The sequence below is a fragment of the Mercurialis annua genome, linkage group LG3 (genome assembly GCF_937616625.2).
Source record: "Mercurialis annua linkage group LG3, ddMerAnnu1.2, whole genome shotgun sequence".
Classification (NCBI taxonomy): domain Eukaryota; kingdom Viridiplantae; phylum Streptophyta; class Magnoliopsida; order Malpighiales; family Euphorbiaceae; genus Mercurialis; species Mercurialis annua.
Window position 1 is genome coordinate 75,468,043 of NC_065572.1, and position 19,728 is coordinate 75,487,770.

A 19,728-nucleotide genomic window follows, 5' to 3' on the forward strand; every position below is an offset into this window, starting at 1 on the left:
GTGTGTGCACATGAAAGTGTAAATGAAAGCACGTGAAGTGTCACATGTGATTGCCACATTAAGACCTGATTTGCTTGCTGGATCAACACTTTTGCTTCCATACAACACTACACTACCAAGTCCAACTGCCACAGCCAATTATGGCCCACTTAAATAAAAATTATAATTAATTTTTTTATTTTAACTTTATAAAATTAATAGATAGTATTACTTATTTTTTAAATTATTAATTATTATATATATATATATTATAGTTGGCTGTCTTAAAAAATGAAAGATACTAATAGATAAAACTATTACTATATTAAATAATAATAAATTAATTTTTTTTATTTGAATGAAATAAAATAAATTTTTAATATTTGTATTTGTTTTAATTAAAACATTTGATTCTTTTTGATAGTGAAATATTATTTTTAACTTACAGCGGAACAAGCTGAAGATGAAAAGTTCTAAGTATACAAAAAAAATACAATTAAATTCAACTTGTTTATTGTTATTTTTGAAAATTTTATCTTTAAATTTTTATTATTTTATTTTTTCTACTTTTTTATACTAGATTATTTAATTTGATATTATTTTTACAATTTTATATTAATTTGACCTATGATGTAATTTCATTTTATTACTTTAAGAATATTATGTTCTATTACACAAAAACATGTATTATATCCTCATAAAATAAGAAAATAAAGTATAATTAGAAGTAGCATCTAAAAATAAGGGGATGTAATAATTGATTGGGAGAGTGGAAATGATAGAAGAGTACAAATGACTCATGGAGAAGAAGGCTTTCAATTGACAAAAATAGAAGCAAAGCAGACCAAACGTAGGGATCAAACTATCCTTCATCACAACGCTAACATTTCTCTTCTTTTTCTCTTTTCATAGTTGGTTGGTAGCAGCTTTTATCTTATTACTCCTTATGTGCATCATATTATCGCTCAATCAAATTAATACTAATATTAAGTGTATCTTAATAATTTTACTTAATTGTAAAAATCTCACACCTTCAATAATTATTTTACAGTATTATTATGATAAATGATGAAAATGGAACCTAGCGGTTTAATACCGAATCCATATATCCAAATCCTATAAAATAAAACAGAACCTTAATAATCAAACAACCAAATCTTTAAAGATTCGTGCACTCAAGTGAACGTCCTAGGATTTGTCCAACTAAAATAGAGTCCCACAGGGTTCGAAAATGAACATTACTCCGACAAATTAGTATAAATTATATAAAATTTCATCTTATCCAAATATACACTTCTTATTTATGTACGATTATCAATGCATAAAGTTCAAATATCATTTACACTATTTGGCATTGTTCTCACTATAAAATTATAAAATGAACATGATGTATGCCCACAACACATTACACATCGATACTCAATAAGTTTTGAAGCTATTATAAACGGTCAATTATTAATTTAAGCACTGGCGTGCTTCCATCTTGAAGGCAGCCTCCATTAATAAATGAAATTTATGAAATTTTGTTCTTATTAAATTAGCAAGCGAGTAATTATATATAACCCAACACTTTTAACCCACCTTTTTATACCGTCTGACGTGACAATTAAAGAGTGGATTGATTAAATTCGACTTGTTGAGATATAAATTTTTTGATGGAAATTGGATGAGTGAAACATTGATTCGTAAGGTGGGTTAAAAAAAATTGAGTTAAAGAAGTGGGTTATAAAATATTTTTCTTAGCAAATTGTTATTTTTGAGATTTTTTTGTTCATGATGTCACATATTAAATGCATCTTTTTTGTATTATTTTACATAAATTGATAATGTGAGAAGCTAAAAGAGATCTATCATCATTAGTAAAATTTATAAATAAATGGACGTGTAATAACTGGATGAAAAATATAGAAACAAAGGACTAAAAGATGAATAACATGAAATACTGAAGAAATATTTATGTAAACTTATTTCGCCGTATAGGATTATAACCATCCATTAAATGCGAAATATATGGTGTAATTAAATGTTATAGTGCAATCTCCTCCTGTTATAGATGGTGCAGGTACAATTCCTAAATCTTCTGTTAATAAGTTTGATGTGCTAGCTGATGATGATAGGTCTGTGATGAGTAATAGAAATGATGGATATATTCCTATAAAGCATGATGTGATTGTGAATGGAAATAGTGTTGAATTGAAAAAAGACGAGTATTACAGGAGTGATTGGGCAAGGTAGGAAAAAGAAACCTACCAGACCCTTTGAATATGTCTAATGATAGTTGCTTGGAACATTAGAGGATTAAATAATCCTCTAAAGCAATCTGAGATTGCTGATCTGATTAAAAAAAGGAAGGTGAATGTTTGTGGTATTATAGAAACTAGAGTGGATCATGGTAGTTTTGATAAGGTTTGGAAGTCTTTAAGGTCCAAGCTAGCCAATTGGGAGATTATCCATAACTACTGCTGTTCAGATATGGGTAGAGTCTGGGTTATCTACAATAAGGATAATGTGAATGTCCAGGTCGTTAGTAAGCATCCTCAATTCATTCACTGTCAGTTAGATAGTGATGGTAAGAAGTTTCTCTGCACTTTTGTGTATGGCTCTTATATAGCCGAGGATAGGACAGCTTTGTGGAACCATGTAGCTGCTATCAGTAAAGAAGTGAAGTTACCCTGGATTGTTTTAGGTGATTTCAATGCTGTTCTTAGCAATTGTAACAGGTTAGAGGGCAATGAGATTAATGATATGGCTGCTGCAGAGTTTCAGAACTGGATTATTAACTCTAATCTAGATGAGTTAACTCATAATGGGAACCAATACTCTTGGAGTAATAACCAATGTGGAGAAAATAGGATATGGAGAAAGTTAGATTGGTGTTTTGTCAATGAAGCTTGGTTAAGTAGGTGGGAGGAGTCCTTCTATGAAATTGCTAACCCTGGCATTTCAGACCATTCTCCATTGATAGTCACTATTAATACCGAGGGCTGTCATAGGAAGTCTCCATTCAGATTTTGTAATTCTTGGTGTGAGCACCCTAAGTATCATGCAGCTGTGACAGAAGCTTGGAGATATAAGTTCAATGGTTGCTTGATGTACCAATTGTATCAAAAGCTTAAGATTGTTAGGAAAAATCTTAGAGCTATAAACAAGGATGTGTTTGCTGATATTACCATCAAAGTTAATGAAGCAAAGAAGATGCTTGATTCCCTGCAAACTAATTTGATGGAAGACCCTCTTAACTGCTATTTGCAAGAAGAGGAAAGAGCAGTTTGTTTTAATTTGCAAAAGCTACTTAGGTGGGAAGAAAGTGTTGTCAGACAGAAGTCAAGAATCTTAAGCTTTTGCAAATTAAAACAAACTGCTCTTAGATTGGTTATTAACAGAATAGTGCACTCAAGTCAATCAGCTTTTATTCCTTCAAGAAGCATAGCTGACAACATATTGTTAGCTCACGAAATTGTCAAAGATTATCACAAGGGGTCTGGTAACAACTGTGCCATTAAAGTGGATTTGCAGAAGGCTTATGATTCAGTCTCATGGGATTTTATAGAAGAAGTGCTGAATGGGTTCAGGTTTTCTAGGAACTTCATTGAGCTGGTCATGGTGTGTATCAGAACTCCAATGTATTCTATAATGATTAATGGTGAGGAATCTGGCTATTTTCCAGGAGGGAAAGGGCTCAGACAAGGGGACCCAATATCTCCATTGATATTTGTCCTTTGCATGGAATACTTTACAAGGCTGCTGATTCAGAATACTAGGGAAGGCACAGGATTTCAATATCATAAAGGATGCAAAAATTTGAAGATCTGCCACCTTTCTTTTGCAGATGACCTGCTCATGTTTTGCAAAGGAGACCTGCACTCCACTACGATTTTCAAAAAAGTGATTGATGAGTTTTCTTCTTGCTCTGGTTTGTATCCTAATAATCAGAAAAGTTCTATCTTTTTTAATGGAGTGCCTAATGAGTCCAGAGAGGCTATTAAAAATGCTTTAGGGTTCCAGGTTGGAGAGTTGCCAATTAAGTATCTTGGTCTCCCTTTGTTCTCTTCGAGACTTAGTAAAGATTTATGTGGCTCCCTAACTCATAGAATCACAGCTAGAATTGATAATTGGACTGCTAAGTGCTTATCTTATGCAGGAAGGTTACAATTGGTTAATGATGTTCTGATGAACATGCATATTTACTGGTGTTCAATCTTTGTCCTTCCCAGTTCAGTTATTAAAGGAGTGGAATCCATTTGTAGAAATTATTTGTGGCATGGGTCTGCAGCTAAGAACAAAGGTGGTCTTGTCTGTTGGACTAATGTTTGCAGTAGGAAGACTGAAGGGGGGCTGGGTATCAAGTCTATCAAGCTGTGGAATATTGCTGCAGTACGTAAGCACATATGGAATCTTATTACCTTTAAACCTTCTCTATGGGCTAGTTGGGTCTCAACCAATAAGCTGAAAAGGCTTAGCTTTTGGGGAATCACAAAACCTCATAATTGTTCATGGAGCTGGAGGAACCTGCTGAAAATAAGGGACCAGATCATTGGATTCTTTGATTATAAATTGGGTAAAGGAAGTAGATTTTCCTTTTGGTATGACCCGTGGCTCAATGGGAGATCAGTGACTGAAACTTTCCCGGAGGTAAAGATTCTTGATGCAGACATTCCTAAACAAGCAGTTGTCAGTGATGTTTGGAAGGATAATAATTGGATGTTACCAGATCCAATAGATGAGAGCACATACGCAGCTTGGGATCATATCAAGAGCAATTACAGGGTTAACTTGGAGATAGAAGATGTGATTAGATGGAAGAATCATGGCAGCTTTACCATCAAGAGTCTTTGGAATAGTTTAAATCCAACTAACAGTAGAGTGTCTTGGCACTCTTTAGTTTGGTTCCCTGAGCATATCCCTAGGCACTCATTCATTACCTGAATTGCTTTAAAGGGGAGGTTACAAACCAGAGATAAGTTACTAAGGTGGAAGATCATTAACTGCAATGTCTGTCCCCTCTGTAATGCAGCTGCTGAAAACATTCCCCATCTTTTCTTTGAGTGTTCTTATTCCAAAAGAATTTGGGAATCTATCCTGGTTAGCTTAAACTTTCATAGACCGGTGCTTGACTAGAGGAGAGAAATAAGCTTTCTTAGCAGGAGATGTAAAGGTAGATCTAAGGAAACTAAGAAGAGGAAGATATGTTTTTGTGCTGCAGTCTATTGGATCTGGAAAGCTAGAAATGAAGCCGTCTTTAACCAGAAGATTATGTCCACTGAGATGGTGGCCTTTAGAATCAAGGAAGTTGCTAGAGCTAGGCTGAATCTGTAATGGTTGTAGCTTAGTTGGGTTTTTGTTTGGGGTGTAGCAGCTGTTGCTTTCTTGTTTCTGTTGTAATCAGCTGGATTAAGCTTTCTTAGCAATAAATTTGCTCTTTTGGTTGATTGACCAAAAAAAAAAAATTACTGCAGCTTATGTACTGAACCTGAAACAGCAAATCACATTGTCATCTATTGTCCCTATGTTTGGAGGTTATGGACATTTTTTCTTAACAGAATTGGAGTCACAGCATGGATTATTCCGAGAGATGTTTCGAGTTTTTACTTCCAGTGGATGGATTTGGCAAATCCAAAATACAAAAATCTATGGGCAACTATATGGTTTTTCTGTATTTGGGAGATTTGGAAAGTTAGAAACAAAAAGATTTTCCGCAATGAAGCAACTGATTATAAGGATTTTTTTTTAAGTGTATCAATAAGGGTGTGATCCATTACAAATATCACAACCCTCTTTTTGTTTATGGTAGCAATGATGTATTTCGATGCCTAGATTTCTTTTCGAAATTCTAGTGCTTTTTGCCTAACGCGCCTTGTGTTAGTGCTAATATAATTACCATTTAACAAAAAAAAAAAACTCCCTCCATCCAAAATTAATATCACTATTTTGAATTTTTTAACCCAAATTATAGGCAAAAAATTATTATTTAAATGCTTAAATGACATATATCCTCATTAATTAATCCTTCCGTCTCAAAACAATAGTCAACTTTCTCATTTTCACATAGCTTAAAAAACGCAATTAACTTTTCATAACTTTATTTTCATTTTTTCCATCATACCTTTATTAAATTCATGTCTAATTTATTTTACAGACAAACGACAATAAATAATAAACATTAAAATAGAAAATCAACATTTTAAATTGTGATTTATATGAAATGTGGCGAATTACTTGGAACAAAGAAAAAGAAAAAAGTTATTATTTTAGTACGGAGAGAGTATAATATATTACATTAAGAAGAAAATAAAACCCACTAAAAAATAAAATCAACACTGCATTAAATAAGGATAAGTGTGATATATTTTTATAAAATTACTTATTTTATATAAGTTTATTAATTTTTTTAATATTTGTATATATCCTAAACTATCTATCAATTTGGAACTTAAAAAGTATAACATTAATTAGTAATTTTTTCATTAGAATTAAATGTTATTTATTAATTGGCTATAATATATAATTGCGTTACGTGTTATGCAATGTTTTGAAAACCGGACCGGACCGGCCGGTCGGACCGGATTAACCGGGAACCGGCTGGATGTCCGGTTCGGTTTTCTGTTAAAATCGGAATATTAAAAAACCGGTCAAAACCGGTCAAAAACCGGATTTGACCGGAAAATCGGATTTTGCCAAAAAATCGGACAAATCCGGTTTTTAATAAAATAGGCAAAAAAATACTTTTTTTGGCTAGAAAGTACATTTGTGGCCCATACCATGTGTGCCTTTTCTTTCTCTCACCCATGTGCATTGATTTTTCTCTCTCATATTAATTACTCTTACTATTTTCTCTCTCATATGTCATTTTAACTTTTATGAAATAAAATTTTTACTAAAAAAAACACCAACTCTCTCTAATATTATTATATACTCTTAAATATAAATCAAGAAAATATATTTTTAAATATTAATTATTTATAATTATATTACATGAAAAAAATTATAATTGTTTTTTTTTACATATTATCATATTTTTATTTATAACATACTATATTATATTTTTTATTTAAATATTATTAATTATTAAAATTTAAAAATTATATATTTATCTCTTGAATATTATTATATAATTATATTCATAATAAATTATTTTAAAATTAAAATATAATAACAAGTTAAATTAAAAGTTATGTTTTTTAAAAATTATAGTTTTTCTCATAAATATAATTATTCTATACACAGATAAATATTGATCAATTATTATTATATTTCACACATTTGATAATAAATTCTATTTAAAGATAATTTTATTTAAATATTTTATCATATTTTATATTTATGATACATATTTTTAATTTAAATAATTTATATTTATTATAATTAAAAAAATCCGGTTGAACCCGGTTGAACCGGTCGAACCGTGAACCCCCGACGAAGCCGGTTCGATCTCCGGTCCGGTTTTAAAAACATTGGTGTTATGTATTTAATGAATGATTTGTAATTCTACGTGACGAACTAGGTTCACCTACGAATTTCTCTCAAATACTGTGGTCATTTTCAAAATTTAGAAATAAATGGACGTGGCAGGAAGGCAGACATTGATGATACTAGTCTAAGAGTCATAGGCTAGGATCAAAATTATCAAATAATCTTTTCATCGAACGGTAGAGAAAACACTGGAGCAGAATATTATGATAGAATTGCCCGCACAGAATCTCTCACAAACCCCAGAAGCCTCCTCTCGAGGGTTAAGCTAAGCACCTGTAAGACCTCCCCGCTTCTGGTTATCGTCACCAACAAATAATCAAAGTAAAAATGGTGAGTCAAAGACAGAGATTAGCAAGCAAGAAATTCAGAGCAGAGAATCCCCACTTGTTTCCAAAGCCAGAACCAACGCCACCAAAGGATCCCAACAAAAAGAAGAAGAAAAACAAGACTAGTTTCAAGCGAAAAAAGTCAGAATCTAAAGGCCCAAATGACCCCAATAAAAAGAGATTTTCAAAACACCCATTAAGAGTTCCGGGCATGAAGCCTGGTGAAAGCTGTTTTATTTGCAAAGCTAAGGATCATATTGCTAAGTTTTGCCCTGAAAAAGATGAGTGGGAACGGAATAAGGTCTGTGTTTTATTGCTGTTTTATTTGTTTTTGAAGTTTTTATCATCTGGGCATTTACTCAATTAAGGAAAAATGTTATCTTTGACGAGGTTTTTCATTATTTTACTATGAACAGAAAATTATATGTTATGGCTTGAAGGTAACTGGTTTTGTGTGTTAATGGTGGTTGCAGATATGCTTGCTTTGTCGGCGGCGAGGGCATAGTCTCAAGCGTTGCCCTAAGAAGAAGGATGAGAATGTAGACAAGAAATTGTGTTATAATTGTGGGGAAACGGGGCATTCTCTATCGAATTGTCCTCAGCCTCTTAAAAATGGTATCTTTATGTTCAGTTTATTGGTGGTTAGGTTGATTGATTATTCAGTTCATGTGTTTTATTGATTGCCTTGACTATTAATATATCTGGTAGATTAGACATAATTTTCAAAGCATGCATGAATATCTGCTACTTATTGTAAGAATAGTATATTTAAAATTCTTACTTAGATAGAGTTCAATGGTGAATCATTCCCACATGAGTGAACTACACCATTTAAGGGTAGTGGAGTTTATGTGAGACGGGTCCATGAAGACTCGGACTAGGTAAGAAATTCCCAAGATTGACTAGCCACCGCTTTACTTCATTGGACAGAATATTATTCGAGCATGAAAAAAAACTATAGGTGAATATTGTGCATCTCACTCTCCTCTTGTTCTGCAGTTGGGAAATAGCCGTGTAAGAAGATTTAACAAAGAGGTGAAAAAGGCTTTATGGACTTAAGAAAGTTAGGTTCAGTTGTATGCATGGTATGGCATAGGTGATAACTGCTAAAAGAACATGCGATACTTGTTAAATGGATGCATTATGATTTCAAACCTCACTCAGAGTTATTTTTGTCTTTGATTTTGCAAAGCGCATTCCCTGCTTGGTAAATGTTCTCTGTAGAGTTGTTTTAATCTATCTTGATTCTTCTATTTTAAAATGCAGGGGGAACTAAATATGCCAGTTGCTTCATCTGTAATGAAAGTGGACATCTGAGTAAGGACTGTCCAGAAAATCCTCACGGGATTTACCCGAAGGTACATCAATCTTTTCATTTAATGTTTACAGGCTGCCATGTGCTTTTTTGGAACACTTATTTGGTATTTGAAGTCTTAAATGCGTTGGATTGATATTTTCGATCAAGTTATCTGCTATGCTCTTACGTTTCTCTCCTAACATCTTGCAAATATTTACAGGGTGGTTGCTGTAAAATATGTGGTGGTGTGACACATTTAGCAAGAGATTGTCCTGAAAAGGGTAAGAGAAACTTTTTCGGGACTGGTGGAGAAGGTAAGCCTGAAATTTCTTGCTGTTACTGTTGCATCCTATTCAAACAATTCCCAAACAGGTTGTTCATAAAAAAAAGGCTAACATTTTGTATATATAATATTGAGGTATAGTCTGGTCACGAGCTTGTAAAGCAACAGTATCACAACCACCTTTTGTGGTCAAGAAATGTTATGAAGGAGGCTATGTTAGTACGAACACGGCCATTGTATGAGAAACTGAAAATTGGATGCGGAGAAAATATAAATTAGAAAAGTATTACATGTTAATGTCTCGAGTCTAATAGGCGATATTTGTTTTTGACTGATAATTTGAGATATGTGATTTTTTCATTTATCCTTTCAACTATTCATTTCAGAGATAGAAAAAGAAGAATGGAATACACCGAAAGTAACCAAGTTCATAAGCGGGGATGAGCTAGGCGATGACTTTATGATAGAAAACGAGAAAGAAAAGAAGTCAGATTCAAAAGATAGTCATGCAAAATCAAAGAAGAAACAAGGGCACAAAGTAATCAACTTTACAGGATAATCTGTTGTGTGACAGAGTGACATGAATTTTGTCGCTTCTTACTTCGAAAAAGCTTGTACGCGATGAGAATCAGTCTGTAGTTTTATTTTTCAAATTGTAGCAAATCTTATATAGTGATCTACCTCAATTTTGATCAGTAAGGTTGTCAAAAAGGCAGTCATATAACGTGGTCACAAGAATTGCTTCCTGTTAATTGCAGAGATTTATACTATTTTCCAAAAACAAATTTTGATTTTTTGTTTTCCCATCAAAATGGAAGGTTGACAAAGAGGCCAAGTTAGGAAGTGATAAAACGTGGCGACACGAACTGTACTTTTATTTTCTATTTTAGCCTTCTTGATGACATGCAATGCAACCATTGTTGTGGACATGATAAGCTTTGGTAGCTGAGATAATTCTCAACCCTCGTTTTTATTCCTTAATTTTCTCGTATTCCCCGCAAATGTCTGAACTATCAATATTAATGTGTCCCCAAAATTAAGGATCTCTCTCTTTTTTCCTCTATCACTTTATTTCTTCCTCCACGTACATTCACCACAAGGCCCTGGCTCTCAATATTGATCTGGAAACATGGTATGCTCTGAATTCTATTTCTCCTTCTCTTCTCTGTGTTCATCAAGATTTATTATGACACACATTTTGTTTATATTATGTTGGTGTAATAGGCGAACGCAGCGTCAGGGATGGCTGTGGAAGATGAGTGCAAGCTCAAGTTTTTGGAACTAAAAACAAAGAGGAACTACCGATTTATCGTTTTCAAGATTGAAGATCAGCAAGTTGTTGTAGAGAAATCTGGAGGTCCTGATGAGACTTACGATGATTTCACTGCTTCTTTGCCCGCTGATGAATGTCGCTATGCTGTCTTTGATTTTGATTTCACAACTAATGAGAATTGTCAGAAAAGCAAAATCATCTTTATTGCATGGTAAATCTAATATTAATTTTGTTTATGCTCTTCCTTTTGTCTAGCTCAAACAAATTTATGTCTTATACGTTGAATTGTAGGTCACCTGATACATCAAGAGTGAGAATGAAGATGGTGTATGCAAGCTCCAAAGACAGATTTAAGAGAGAACTTGATGGAATTCAGGTTGAATTGCAAGCAACAGATCCTAGCGAAATGAGCCTTGATATTGTTAAAGCGCGAGCATTTTAACATTTTTGTGACATTCATATTCATTATATTTTATAGCTCTTCTGTGTAATTTATACTCTTCTGCCATGTTTAATGCCTTTTGATCTATCCTCTCAATCTGTAATTCAATTGTACTACTAATTCATCTAGATGAATACTTTTACACTTTAATTATGCTCACAAGTCTATTCAGCAACACATGCAACATCTAAGTATGAGTTTTTTTTTTTAATTACAACAGGAAAAGATAGTCAAACTTGAAATTCTAAGATAGAATTACAACATCCCTACCATCATAAGAGCAAGCATCAGTATATACTAATAGCGGGACTTATTAAACATAACGTAAAATTTTATCCAAATTTTGTTCAAGAACTGAAAATAGGCATGTCTCCATGACCTGCAGTAGAGGAGTGAACCGAAGATACCCCAGAAACCAACCACAAATCCAAGCACCAACCCCAAGTAAAACTCATCTATTTTTGCTCCATCATCGTTCGATTCCTTTTCATTTCCATCGACCCTGTCTTGGGGTTCGTCGTCGTACTTTTTGTAGCTTATTGTGAGTGGAGCTCCACATAGATTATTGCCAATATAACTGGATGCTTCTAGGCTCTGTAGTTGAGTGCCTGATGGAATTTCTCCTGACAAGTTATTATATGAAAGATTCAAGTAACCCAAGAAGTTTAAAATTCGCCATGCTTGGAGGAATTTTTCCAGTAATTTTGTTTTTTGACAAATCAATTGATTCAAGCGCTTTCATACGGCCAATATTGTTTGGGAGTTCTCCTGTCAAATGATTTCCGGATAAATTCAATGATATCAGTGCAATTAGAGCAGTTATTTCTCTTGGAATCTCTCCTGAGAGGTTATTGTTAGAAAGATCAATGCCGGTTGCAAGTGATAGTATATTGGTGATATATTCAACATTTCTTCCTTTTATTATCATGAATGCATGCTCGAAAGCCAATCAAGATTATCCACATAGAGTGAATTTTGACCATCTCGTTCATAGTTACCTTCAACAACAAGGTAGTGTAAACTGGAAAGATTTCCAAGTTGGTGTGGGACTAATCCCTTGAACCCTGCCATAGAAAGCTTAAGATATCTCAAACTTACCAGAGAACCAATGAAGCTTGGAATTGGATTCCCTCCAAAATTGTTGTAGCTTAAGTCCAGCAATTTTAGATGCTTTAATTCAAGCAAGGAAAGGTTTATGCTACCGTTAAACATGGATCTTCCTTGATCATATTCACTTTCGGAATAACTGAGGTTGAGCTCTTGGACATGGCCTGTTAGACTGTCGCATACAATTCCAGTCCAATTGCAGCAATCCAACTCCGCAGCCGACCATGAATTAAGTCTGTTATCAGGATCCATAAGATCTTGCTTGAACCTAAGAAGAGCTTGCCTCTCACTTTCAATGCATAAAACACTTGTGTTGCCATGGCAAGGGCTTGTACAATAGTTAGTTGCCGATATGAGCAATCCAAGAAAAACAAGTGACCAAATCCTCATGGTGTAGAGTTTTAGAGATGCTGATGAGAAATATAAAATAAGCTGTTTATAATGATCAATATTTAAGTATCCTGTATTGACCTCTTCTTTTACGTATGCTGTGGTGCGGATGACTTGAAGTCTAGAGTGAATTAAAGTTGACAGGTAAGCAAGAAGGACAGACAATGCTATTACGTAGTAGGACCAGTAATCAATAATACAGAGACTTGATAGCTATATGAAGCGAAGACTTGCTACTACGTCAATTTTACAGAAACGTCCAGGAATTTATTAGATATAATAGAATTTTATCATCACTTTTAATTTGGATATTCATATTTAACTTTCTAAATTCCAGGCGATTGAGATATTTTCTTGTAAATATTTTTACTTACGTTGCCATGTTGTTGAGTACAAACAAGACGGAAATGTACCCCTTAAACTTCTGCATATGTTAGTTAGAATTCTTCCGCTGTAGTGTTTTTCGGAACAAATGGTCAAATTCTATCACTGGTACACGTAGATGCAAAAGGCCAGATAATTATAAAGTTGAGGGATTTCTAGTTGTCTTCATCTTCTCATAAGAACTAGGGGGTGAGCATATGGTCGGTTCAGTTTTAACAAAAAACGAAATAGCCAAATTTTTCTACATGTCACTCACTTTTGATGCATGGTGCTGCAGAATTACAACAGATAAGAGGTACATCAAGTATAGTTGTCAATGTGAACATAATTGATAGAAATTCTCATAATCTTCAACTTCTATTCTATGTATAAAAAGAAACCACAAAAGTTATCAAAAATTAAATACTTCAAATTATGTAATCTGATAGAATTTCATTGATTATTACCACTATCGTATGAGCATATAATGTTTCTAAGCCTACAAGTGTGCATGTATATCCTACTAGGATTTGCTACAATAAAACCTGTTCAAGACTGCTTGTTTTGAGTCTCCCAATATCTGTTCTCCCATGACTCAACCTGCTTTATTGAATTTACCTTTGTCATTGTAACATTAAGAAGAGACGAAGGATCATATGGAGGCGGTATGATGCATGGATCCGTTTCAGCAGGACCCTTAACCATAGAATCTACCATAAGTTTCTTCGTTAACCCGTCTGCAGGGCAAGCCATTGTTTCTGAACAGAGTTCAGTAGCATTTTGAGGTATAGTGGGCTTAAATGTCAAAAGCTTAGCATACTCATTCAACAGATGAAACATGTAGTCATACACATAGTCCATCTTCAACTCCTCTTGAATGAATTTACTTGCTGCCTCCCCAATTGCCTGTGCCTGAACAATAGAATAACAGAATAAGAACACGCAACTTGAAAACACAATGGCGAAAAAATTGTGGATGAACCTATAATCATGCTAATGTTAATTTATTACCTTGGTCTCGTCGTTGTTACCCCAATCAACAGCGAATTTAATTGATCTACATTTATCATCCTCCTTAATAGGCCAATAGTGTTGATTTGGCATCAAACCTCTAGTAAAGAAATCATAGTAATGCGGCTTGACAATAAGAGTAACCGAATCACATGCAAGAATATACTTTTCACTCACTGACCATGCTGATCCCTCAATGTAGATCTTATACCTGCAAATAACAAGCAAACAATAGGTCACAAGCAAATGCATATGAAGCAGCTATGTTGTATGGAAACATTCTTGAGTCCTACATTTCGGACCATTGTTTCCATTTCTGAAAACATTTCTTTGCAACTTCATATGTATAAGAATGAGGCAAAGAAAAATATGAACCTGTGAGTGCACTGATTAGCCAAGTCAGATTGCTTGTAACCAGATTGTGATTCTTGCCCCCAATCCTGCAATAAATAGTCTAATCTTACAAAAGCTTACAAAATATCATTTTCATAAACATATTAGATATGTATATACCTGTCGATATAAACGAGCATTCCACTCATGTTCTTGAGAGACATTACATTTCATAAGATCAAGTCTGGTCTCAGCAACATGTGGATTCCCTTTCCAAAAAGCATAGGCTTCCCTTTCTTTCCATTTACTCTTCTCATTTCCTTTTTTCAAGTCCTTAACTATTTGCTCCCATGGCTTTATATTTGTCTCCATCCTACACCGTTAACTTTAACTTCAAGAATCGATCAAACAGTTAAAATATGAAGCATACAAGTCAAAATATGTTACCATCCCCAGAACGTCCAGTCAGGAAATACAATGTCCAACGTGTCATCATTTGCACAGTAACGAAACAATGGAGGTGGTGAGCTGGCATTAGGCCCAGTATAATCAACGGACCTGATTACTGGCCAGTCAACACAATCAAACATCATCTCCAAATCCGGGACTCTGCCTGGATACCTACGCAGCAACTGTAGGATTCCCCACAAAGTAAAAGTATCTCTAGTTTGAAACGACTTCTGAAACGTTTCTAAATAAGCTGTGCCATTCACTATTACCAACCTGAAGTTGGCTGTTGGTTTAGCTCTCTCGACCATGTCTCTCGTGATGCCAGTCCGGCCCCATGGACGCAAGTCTTCATGGATCCAACGGAAGTATTCTGGACATGTAGGAGGTGATGGACGGTCACGATCATCTGTAGAAGTTGTAGGGTAATCACTCGGGCATTTTCCAGTGAGGTTGAGTGCATTGCAGTTAAGTGGGATTTCAATTTTTTTGCTTTGAGGCTTTACAGCTAATGGTGGATTAGGAGTCGAATAGCCAGCAATAACCTGCCACGTCCAGGAAACCTCATGGATTATGTACCAAAAAAAACACATTTAGAAAAGGTCAAGAGAAGCGCGTAAATAGAGTTGGCCCCGAAATTATTAGCTTCAGAATGATGTTGTAGATATCGTCACCTAAATCATTTCGGAAGAAAATGTCGAACTGAGCTGTAATAAGGTGTAGAGATTTTCTGTACTTACATTGGATTGGAATGGCGTGGATAGAAACAAGCCGAGAAGCAGAAACGCAAGCAAGACGAAGGCAGCCGAGGATTTTACAGGTGATTGCATTAACGGCCGCACTATGAGCTCTATGAATTGACCAAGAACTCCAGATCCCTGCATATCACTTTCTCTAGCTGCCGTCTCCTTCCCTGTAATATATATTTATTAACACATTATTTTCCTTAATTTCATTTCAAATTACATATGAAATAACTAAAATCAAGTCATACAATATTTATATGAACGTACGTACCCATTGTAAAAGCAGAATGAGAGATTTGTCACAATTCTTCACGAAGAACACTCTCGTACGTGATCAGAAGTTGAATTGCACGTCACTAAAATTCATCTAGATTGTGTATCTCTCTAATTTTGTACGTATCATTTCTTTTCTGATAAAAAGGTAATTATCCACTGTAATTAGAGTCGAAATCGAAGTAAAATTCTGCCACTTTAATTAGTTCAAGATAACACTATGAGCCGCTCGTATAGCAAATGTGATCTTGAGATAGTTATAGTATTTACGGCAATGTAGATGTTTCATAAGTTTGCATTAGAGGACCGGTTTAAACAAGAATAGAGCTATATAGGGAGTTTTTTGTTTATGTAATTATTACTGGGCATAAAATTGTCCAGATGGCAAATTTGCATAAATAGTCGGGGACTCAGCTAACTCCCTTAACAAACCAGGACCCCCACACAACATTGGTTTGTTCAAATGCTAAGAGGTTGGCAGATCTACCATCGAGCTTCTTTTAAAATTTAAAGCTTCAATACAAATATAATACCAAATTGTGGTGTATTTTTTAATTTCAATATGAATTTTTATTTTTCATAATTCAAATCATCAGATTGAAAATTTGATCCATCAATGGTCATGTAGAATGTTGAAACAAAAATGAAAGGAATACTCAGTAGCAGATTCACTTACAACTTGAGGTATGGTTTAGCTCGGATTTCTACTAGAAATTTTCAAGAGAAAGAGGTAAGGCTTGCAATAAATTGGCCGGAAGTCAAAAATAGACTAAATGGTTTACATGTCATTTAGCCCGGGCTGAAAAGAAATTTTGATTTCGTTATTGAATATAATAAGATGAATTTCGACGGATCAAGAAATTTATAGGACTATTACTTGAAGAATAATTATGAATAAGCTCTCCAATGGAGTTCAAGACCAAGCTTATGTTACAGCGCTCATAGAATCAAAAGTACTTTATTATTCTGATTACTCTGCTTTGTTTACTCAGCTTCCTAGAATTTTCTCCTTTAATTTGCATAAACTAAACTAAACTATACTATCTATAAGATTTGAAAAAAAATTAGGTATACATTAACTCCTATATTCAAGATCTACTACTGCTTACTTTGTTTGTCCCAGTATTTTTTCTCCCATAACTCCACTTGTTTTATTGAATTCTCATTTCTTCTTAAAATAGAATGAAGAGATGAAGGATTATAAGGAGGAAGCACGGTACATGGACCTGTCTCTGCAGGACCCTTAACCATGGATTGCATCATAAACTCCTTCTCTAGTCCATTTGCTTTGCAAGCCATGGATTCCGAACAGAGTTCGATAGCTTTTCGAGGTATAACAGGCTTGAATGTCAACAGCTTTGCATATTCACTTAAGAGATGAAACATGTAATCATACACATAGTCCATCTTCAATTCCTCCTGTATGAATTGACTCGCGGCTTTTCCAATGGCTTGAGCCTGGAAATTAAAAAATCTGATCAGAACACACAAGTTGATCAAATTAATACATGATTAGTTAGAATTTACCTTTTGCTTGTGGGAATTACCCCAATCAACAGCAAATTTAATGGACCTGCACTTGTCGTCATTCTTAATAGGCCAATAATGCTCAACTGGCCTCAAACTTCTAGTGAAGAAATCGTAGTAATGAGGTTTTACAAGCAAAGTTACAGAATCGCATGCAAGAATGTATTTTTCACTGACAGACCAAGCAGATCCTTCAATGTAAATCTTATACCTGTGTCAATTGGCATTTACAAGCAAAATCAATAAGGAACAAGAAAAAGTATACAAATTAATAAGGCTTATAAGTTATATTTACCTGTGCATGCATTGGCTTGCCAAATTTGATTGTTTATACCCTTGCTCTAATTCTTTAATCCAATCCTGGCCAAATTTAAAAAAAAAACTTCAGGCATTATACAGAATTATTCAAAATTAATAGCTTTTCATAATGCAAAGAAGCAGTTTTTGTTTTTACCTGTGCATAGACACGAGCATTCCAGTCTTGTTGTTCAGAGACATTACATTTCATAAGATCCTGTCTGGTAGCAGCAACGGTCGGATTTCCTTTCCAGTAAGCATAAGCTTCCCTTTCCATCCATTTTCTCCTCCCATTCCCTTCTTTTAACTCACTCAGCAAACTCTCCCATGGCTTTATGTTGATCTCTGACCTGACATTTAATTTACAGTCACCATTTTAGGAACTACTATTACAGAGCAAATGATGAGCATTAACCAAAACGACAAGTCAAAAGTATACCATCCCCAAAACGACCAGTCAGGAAAAACGACATCAAGTGTATCATCATCGCCGCAGTAGCGAAACAAAGGTGGTGGGCTCGTTGAATTAGGCCCACTGTAGTCCTTTGACTTGACAACTGGCCAGTCGACGCAATCAAACATCATATCTAAATCAGGGACTTTTCCAGGGTATCTCCTTAACAACTGTAGGATCCCCCACAGCGTAAAAACATCTCTAGTTTGAAACGATCTTCTGTACCTCTCAATGTAAGCTTTCCCCTTCACTATTACTAACCGGAAATTCGCCGTCCGTTTGGCTCTCTCCACCATATCCCTTGATATCCCCGTTCGGGCCCACGGTCGTAAGTCTTCATAGATCCAACGGAAGTATTCTGGACACGTTGAGACAGACGGACGGTCCGGATTTTCTGTGGAAGTTGTGGGGTAATTTGTGGGACATGTTCGTGTGAGGTTGAAAGCAGCGCAATCAAGTGGGATCTCGATTTTTTTTAGGGGCTTTTCGGGGATTTGGTCGAGTAAAAGTGGCTTTTGAACCGAGCCGCCAGTAAAAGCCTACAATTCGTTGATAAATGCTAATCAGATGTGCCCAGTTCTATTTAAACTAAAATAAAATAATTTAAGTCATGACACGAGTCTTGTAAATATTTTTCAAGAAAATAAAAAATTTAACCGACACCAGCAGCGCATGTTAAGTTAGGACAGCATGTTTAACATTTAAGTGAATACGGTGTCGTCTCCCTAACAGCAAAGCAAATTATGATTGGTTCACCTTGCTTTACTCAAACGGAACAATGGAAATGTCAAATTTTTGTCCGAACGTGAACAATTATTAATAATTATAGTAAGAAAAATATGTTTACTTACAGAAGAGTCAAGGAGTCGCGTGGTGAAGAACGCGCCGGCGAAGAAAATGAGGAGGAGGAAGACAGTGGAGAATCTTGAAGACAGCTTCATAGAAGTAGAGATGGTGTCGGTGAAATGAGAGTAAGATCCTGAACCATACTGTATATACCGCTGTAACCTCTGTTGCACTCTCATTTTTGTCTCTCTCTCTGTCAGCTAACCGCTTCTGCTAATCACTGACACTTGCATGTCAGATTTGCAGCTGACTCGTTCAGAGACAAGGTACTTTTTCGGTTTTGGCTTCAAAATAAAAAATGAATTTCTTAATGCATTAAAAGAACGGACACTTTTTAAACAGCTAGTCACTGCAAATTTTGCAGAACGAAATGAAAAAATTGAGAGGAAAAAACTGGAGAAAATAAAAGAATGAGAGATCCAAAGGAGCGGTTACAGTGATGGAGTCTCTCGTGACAGGGCGGCTGTTTGTGTACTTTCCTTCTAAATAGTGTGGAAAATAATTGTAGTTTTGGAAAGGTGGAGGGGAAAACAACAGGACATAGGAACTTCCCACAACTAACTGAAAAATCAAGAAAATATATTAGTAACAATCAAAAATTTCATTCTTCTAATTTTATAAAAAGAAATTTCTCCTGCGAACGTTAAAAATCCCTCTCTGATAATAAAAAAGAGATAAATCTTGACGAAAGAAACTTAAAATATGTTTAATTATTGATTGTTCTAATAGTTTTATAATTATAAAATAAACTTTTTGACCTTTGACTTTAAAATAGCTTCTACTCTTATCGTTTTCCACTAGATCATGAGGATGATATAAATGTGAATAACGATAGATATGAAGGACATTTCAAAAAGGCTTAGT

General features: G+C 34.7%; 5 protein-coding genes across 7 annotated transcripts; 1 reads left to right on the forward strand and 4 right to left on the reverse strand.

Annotated features, from left to right (window-relative positions):
- The first annotated feature begins 7,659 nt into the window (after positions 1-7,659).
- LOC126675302 (actin-depolymerizing factor 7) lies at positions 7,660-11,220 on the forward strand. 2 transcript variants are annotated; one of them, XM_050369923.2, is made up of 7 exons: positions 7,660-8,076; positions 8,249-8,390; positions 9,042-9,133; positions 9,293-9,377; positions 9,754-9,773; positions 10,580-10,839; positions 10,920-11,220. In XM_050369923.2, the coding sequence occupies exons 1-7, from the start codon at positions 7,777-7,779 to the stop codon at positions 11,068-11,070; spliced, it is 1,050 nt and encodes a 349-aa protein (XP_050225880.1). In that variant the 5' UTR covers positions 7,660-7,776; the 3' UTR covers positions 11,071-11,220. The 2 variants fall into 2 exon arrangements, with proteins under 2 accessions (XP_050225880.1, XP_050225878.1); XM_050369921.2 differs by lacking the exons at positions 7,660-8,076; positions 8,249-8,390; positions 9,042-9,133; positions 9,293-9,377; positions 9,754-9,773 and adding an exon at positions 9,929-10,487.
- Positions 11,221-11,297: 77 nt separating this feature from the next.
- Positions 11,298-11,808, reverse strand: LOC130015324 (receptor-like protein EIX2; the record flags this gene model as incomplete). The annotated part of the gene is made up of 1 exon (XM_056105182.1): positions 11,298-11,808. A coding segment is annotated over one exon (441 nt), but the record flags the coding sequence as incomplete, so codon positions are not given.
- On the reverse strand, positions 11,808-12,949 carry LOC126673018 (receptor-like protein EIX2). Its single transcript, XM_050366970.2, has 2 exons — positions 12,942-12,949; positions 11,808-12,772 (listed from the first exon to the last, which is right to left on the reverse strand). Exons 1-2 carry the CDS (start codon positions 12,947-12,949, stop codon positions 11,995-11,997), a joined length of 786 nt encoding a protein of 261 aa, XP_050222927.1. The 3' UTR covers positions 11,808-11,994.
- A 390-nt stretch (positions 12,950-13,339) lies between these two features.
- On the reverse strand, positions 13,340-15,876 carry LOC126675300 (uncharacterized). Its single transcript, XM_050369918.2, has 7 exons — positions 15,739-15,876; positions 15,462-15,634; positions 14,722-15,266; positions 14,455-14,647; positions 14,317-14,381; positions 13,942-14,152; positions 13,340-13,842 (listed from the first exon to the last, which is right to left on the reverse strand). Exons 1-7 carry the CDS (start codon positions 15,740-15,742, stop codon positions 13,480-13,482), a joined length of 1,554 nt encoding a protein of 517 aa, XP_050225875.1. The 5' UTR covers positions 15,743-15,876; the 3' UTR covers positions 13,340-13,479.
- LOC126675298 (uncharacterized) lies at positions 15,763-19,591 on the reverse strand. Of its 2 annotated transcripts, XM_050369917.2 has the most exons (7): positions 18,870-19,588; positions 18,004-18,557; positions 17,722-17,914; positions 17,563-17,627; positions 17,268-17,478; positions 16,850-17,198; positions 15,763-15,877 (listed from the first exon to the last, which is right to left on the reverse strand). In XM_050369917.2, exons 1-7 carry the CDS (start codon positions 19,041-19,043, stop codon positions 15,867-15,869), a joined length of 1,557 nt encoding a protein of 518 aa, XP_050225874.1. In that variant the 5' UTR covers positions 19,044-19,588; the 3' UTR covers positions 15,763-15,866. The 2 variants fall into 2 exon arrangements, with proteins under 2 accessions (XP_050225874.1, XP_050225872.2); XM_050369915.2 differs by lacking the exon at positions 15,763-15,877 and having other exon boundaries at positions 16,584-17,198; positions 18,870-19,591.
- Positions 19,592-19,728: the final 137 nt, after the last annotated feature.

Bases quoted from the DNA above. Each gene is read 5' to 3' on its own strand.
- LOC126675298 (XM_050369917.2), bottom strand. From the start codon at position 19,043: ATGAGAGTGCAACAGAGGTTACAGCGGTATATACAGTATGGTTCAGGA. The intron at 18,558-18,869 runs GTAAGTAAACAT...AACGAATTGTAG, and splicing joins CGCGACTCCTTGACTCTTCT to GCTTTTACTGGCGGCTCGGT. The intron at 17,915-18,003 runs GTATACTTTTGA...ATTAAATGTCAG, and splicing joins GACTGGTCGTTTTGGGGATG to GTCAGAGATCAACATAAAGC.
- LOC126675300 (XM_050369918.2), bottom strand. The intron at 14,648-14,721 runs GTAACATATTTT...TTAACGGTGTAG, and splicing joins GACTGGACGTTCTGGGGATG to GATGGAGACAAATATAAAGC. The intron at 13,843-13,941 runs GTAATAAATTAA...TCTATTGTTCAG, and splicing joins GTAACAACGACGAGACCAAG to GCACAGGCAATTGGGGAGGC.
- LOC126675302 (XM_050369923.2), top strand. From the start codon at position 7,777: ATGGTGAGTCAAAGACAGAGATTAGCAAGCAAGAAATTCAGAGCAGAG. The intron at 9,378-9,753 runs GTGGAGAAGGTA...AGATAGAAAAAG, and splicing joins GAGAAACTTTTTCGGGACTG to AAGAATGGAATACACCGAAA. The intron at 10,840-10,919 runs GTAAATCTAATA...GTTGAATTGTAG, and splicing joins AAAATCATCTTTATTGCATG to GTCACCTGATACATCAAGAG.